Source organism: Sceloporus undulatus, chromosome 4, assembly GCF_019175285.1.
Source record: "Sceloporus undulatus isolate JIND9_A2432 ecotype Alabama chromosome 4, SceUnd_v1.1, whole genome shotgun sequence".
In the NCBI taxonomy this organism is placed as follows: Eukaryota; Metazoa; Chordata; class Lepidosauria; order Squamata; family Phrynosomatidae; genus Sceloporus; species Sceloporus undulatus.
The window spans coordinates 69809301-69814024 of record NC_056525.1 but is presented as its reverse complement, the minus strand read 5'-3'; the positions used below and the strand labels follow the sequence as shown (position 1 = coordinate 69814024).

The window sequence follows — 4724 nt, the reverse complement described above, 5'->3', positions numbered from 1 at the left end:
TGCCTGTTTAGAAAGGATGGGTGTGAAGAAGAGGAAAAAGCTGGAATCATGCCTCAGAAGGAGTTTTCTATGCCTACTTAAAAGGTGTGTGAGAGGGGATGAATAAATTGGAATCTTGGGATTTAGATGTTAGTGGACCAGGTTTCATGGTGCAGTGGTTTGCGTGTTCCATTACTTTTCCGGAGCCTAGGGTTCGATTCGCAGCTTGGCCATGAAACCCTCTGGGTGATCTTGGGCAAGTCACATGCTCTCAGCTTCAGGGGAAGGCAATGGCAAACCTTGTCTGAACAATGCCTGCCAAGAAAACCCCATGATATATTCATATTTGGGTCACTATAAGTCAGAAACGATTTGAAAGCACACAACAACAACAACAACAACAACAACAACAACAACAAGAATGGAAGGGGTTTAATCGGCTTGTTTAAATGGGCTTGAGCAACTGGACTCTTAATCATCTGGAAGGGGTTTCCTCTAGATTGTAAAATATAAACTCTGATGTTTTATGCTTTAAACATCCTTAACAATTATGGTGGGTTGAATAAAATTGCTATTTTTGTGGTTACTTCAGCTCTTTAAGAACACACACACCGCCACCCTGTCTCTTATTATTCTCTAAGGCAGGGGTAGGCAACCTACAGCCCGCGGGCCGGATGCGGCCCGGCAAGGCCTTGGGACCGGCCCCAGCCCGGACCTGCTGCCAATTGCCACCGGAGCCTTTGGCCTCTCGCGTGAGGGCGTGGGGCCTTTGGCCTATCAAGAGGAGGCGGGCAAGGGGGGCAATTGTCTATAGAAGCCTCAGAAACATGCATTTATATTAACATTTTTAAAAAAAATCAGAAGTTTTTTTCGTGTGTCCTCCATTTGAAAATTTTGTCCTACATTTGTCCCGGTTTATTTATTTATTTAAAAATATTTAATTATTTATTTTTTGGCTTCAGCCCCCCCAGTTGTCTGAGGGACAGCAACCCAGCCCCTGGCTCAAAAAGGCTGCCTACCCCTGCCCTAAGGAACTGGCTCCCTTTCCCATTTTCATCAGTCTCAATATCACAAGTCCAGGAATGCAATCCTGACATAAATCAAGACTTATTTGATTTATTTTTGTCTTTAGATCTATGGAAAGTGTCCACTGAGGATGGAAAATTTAGGTCCATGGGCCAGTCTTTATAAGAGTCTCCAGTGCCTTCCTCCCTTGGAGGGAAACAGTACAGCCTCACTATCACATCCAGCTGCCAACTGGGAATGGGGTGGCACTTTCACCCTTTCTAGATCTGAAAAAAATGGGGAGTGGGGAGAGAAATTATCCTTCCCAGCATTTAAGGATTAAACTCACTTTTTACCCACTGCAATGAATTATTTCATTCCTCATAAAGAACAGTGGTCCAAGAAGTGGGTAGAAATGGAAGAGAGAAAAGAATATTTTTATAAAGAAAAGAAAAAATCCTGTCCCAAAACAGTTATGACAAGAAACACAGGAAAACAGGTTCCCCACTGTTTTCAAGTTCAGTGTCAGTATTCCTCACTCTTCCTGTCAGTATTCCTCACTCTTCCTGCCTACATGGGCAGAACAACAAGAGAACATAAATAGCTGCATCCAATCACTCACACATTTCAATGATGTCATCTACATATTCCCTAAGTGGCACCTGTTTGGGATAACTGGTGTTCATTTTATTGGGTTGCAGCTGCCAAAATGGGGAGACGAGCAAATGCATGTAACTAATAGTTATTCTTAAACTGTCTTCCATGTCAGTTCAGTTTGCAGAATTCCCTAATGAGCCCCCAGGGAAAGATTAAACAGAGGAGGAGGAGTGGGGAGGGGATGATGAAGAGGATACTGCAGACTCAGGGCCTCATCCTTGGAATCCAGAAGATTGGCAGTAGCAGTATTTCTTGTCTCGTACGTACATACGTGAAGAGGGCTGTTAGCTTGTTCTGATGTTACATAACCTTCTTCTCCACACCACACAACTTGGGTTCAATGTTCTTCTTTGCCAACCATTAATCTTTGCCATCTTGGGCTTTTATAATTGGATTTCCCGGGTCACATGGTGAGATAAAAAGTCCTCAATCCAGTGTAACAAAATTGGGTTATCCATGAAGACTTAAGCGGGAGGGGGAAGAAAGAGCACAGAGCAAGGAGAAGGGCTTTGATGTTACCTTTGTGGCAGTCTTGAACCAGCAGCCTTTCAACAGGCAGCTCCAGAATAAGGTAGCTCTGTGGAGCACCTTTTTTTTTTTTTCTCATGCTGGAGGATTCAGCATAAATATATTTTTGGTATCTCTTATTCTCCCCACCCACCAAGGGTGAGCTGACCAACCTGAAGAGCTGGAACAGACAGAAGAGTTAGAGAACTTAGAGGCGTTGGAGGAGGAGGTGTTGGAGGAAGAAGAAGGTGAGATGGGGAGTGGAGCAAGCGCTGAGGACAAGGAACTTGCCAAGAGGTCCAAGGAACTGGAAAAGAAGCTACAAGAGGATGCAGATAAAGAGGCAAAGACAGTCAAGCTGCTACTGCTAGGTAGGCATACCATAATAGTCCACTTATCCTTTGTGCAACACATTTGGATCTTTGGGAGGGGGCTGAAAGTATAACCCACCATTGGTGGCAATGGCCGACTCATTTTTTGTGGAACATGTTTGTCTCTTTCAAAGGAAGGGGGATACAGATGGAATCTGCCACTGGTGGTGGAAAGTGGCTGCATTAAGAGTTACCTTAATTATACATGTCTTTAACGTACACGCAACCCTTGAAGAATTGTGGAATGAGATGCCAGTACTTTATCTCAGTAGGATGTCAGTCAGGGCCTGCCTGAAGTGAAGGTCAAAATGGTGGCCTTCCCCATTCCAGATACAGAAGCTGACCAGACTGGTGGTTGAATCTTACTTCAACACAGGTAAAGGACTAGCATCACCCAACTCACCTTTCCAGAGCTAAGGGTGTTCATGGCAAGTTGCATGGCATGCAGAGCTCTACTTCTTGGGATAGGCGGGAAATATAAATAAACATTATTATTATTATTATTATTATTATTATTATTATTATTACTCTCTAAAACCCATCACTATTTTCTGCTCCCAGAATTTGCCACCTGAGGTAGCTGCTTCTCTATTGGGTATGGCCTTGGTACCAGTAGAAGAAAAAAAATGGTGGAGTGTCTTCCAGTTCCAATGTAGCCCAAGAGCCCATGGAATGGGAGCTGTTAGACTTCAGTATGCTATTCACCAGGATATGTTTATCCCAGGGCCAAAGGTCAAAAACTGTGGTTGGAAATGCTATCAGGTAACAGTCCATTGTAGGTGGCCAAAGCCATTACAGAATGGAAGAGGATCAGGCTGACCCAAGTTTATTTCAGCACACAAAAAGAAACACAATTTAAAAATAAGAACTAGGGAATATCTTTTGCTAAGTTGCACCAGATGGTTTCTCATTAGCTTTATGACTTCCTAAGTCAGCCGATTAGCAAGAACACAGATATGTCAACCCATTGGATGCAGCAAAAGGTCAGCAAACACCCTCTTCAGCAAAGTAGTCCGGGACATTGGTGGTTGTCAGAAGTGATTAAGCATTTCCAAGAAGGGATGATAGCTAGAGAAGGGACAAAGAAACCTGAGGCTCATGTTATTATTTTAGGATATGCAAAACTCTTGCCTTTTGCTTTCAAAAGCTTCTTTTCACAAGAAGCTGGTCTGTCTTGTAAAATAAAATATCTCATCCTGGGATAGTTCCCTGTTGTTTGCATAAGGAATTTAGGAATCCGCAACTGACTCTGCAAAAATAATGCCCCCTTAAGACGGTTATTTAACTAGCCTTAAGGGTTTTTGCGTTTTGCATTGATGTTGTTTTAAAATATGTCCATGTTATGTTAATGCCCATGGATGATATCCAACTGCAGCTCATAATTATGATCCCGTTGCTGAAAGAGCATCACTTGTTTTCTTTGGGTTTATACCACCATGGTGAGCTAGGTTTTTGTCTGCTACATGGTTCTTCTCTTTTAATCATTTCTGTTAGTTGCAAAATGTGTTAATTGTTGCTAATTCAAGGCAACCTGAGTAGACAGTGATTGAATTAGATCTATATTCAGTCACCAATTAAGCCCAGTTGCAATCAACGGGACATAAACCGGTGATCAGTTTAAGCCCCATTTATTTCAGTGGTCTCCTTGAAATATGAAATCTGGATACAACAGAGTAATTAATTATGTTGCCAAGGGCTCTACTTTTATCTTTCCAGCCACTGTCTTTTTTAGTGCTTAGTTTTTTCCTTCTTCCTCAGAGCTGGCCTCTGCTGGCACTGCTTTGATAGAAAGTGGCCTTCCAAATGTTAACCGTGATGTGTAGTGCCCTTATGGCACTGTATATCCACTTGAACTCTTGATTGCAACACATATGAACTAATTTGGATGATACCCAACTGTGGCTCATAATTGTGAGCTCAGTGTACCTTAAACTAATCTAGAAAGTGAATTAGTAGCAAGAAAGTTGGCAATGAAGATTTTCTAAGGAGGAGTTGCACAAGGATGTTTGGAACAGAAAAACCCATTGTTAAAGAACATAGCTCAGACAATCATATGGTTAGCATTTAGGTCTCCATGTTCCTGCAATAGATAATTTTAGGTACAACTGGGCTGCAGAAACAAGCAAACACACACACACACACACACACACACACACACACACACACACACACACACACACAGAACACATTAATCCATTAATCTCA

General features: G+C 42.4%; 1 protein-coding gene across 1 annotated transcript in view; it reads left to right on the top strand.

The window, feature by feature from the left end:
* Positions 1-2401: 2401 nt before the first annotated feature.
* The window catches only part of GNAT2 (G protein subunit alpha transducin 2), a 21469-nt gene continuing 19146 nt past the window's right edge, over positions 2402-4724 (top strand). The window contains exon 1 of the mRNA XM_042462769.1: positions 2402-2519. Coding sequence (XP_042318703.1) covers positions 2402-2519 — 118 coding nt within the window. The remainder of the gene's footprint in view (positions 2520-4724) is intronic.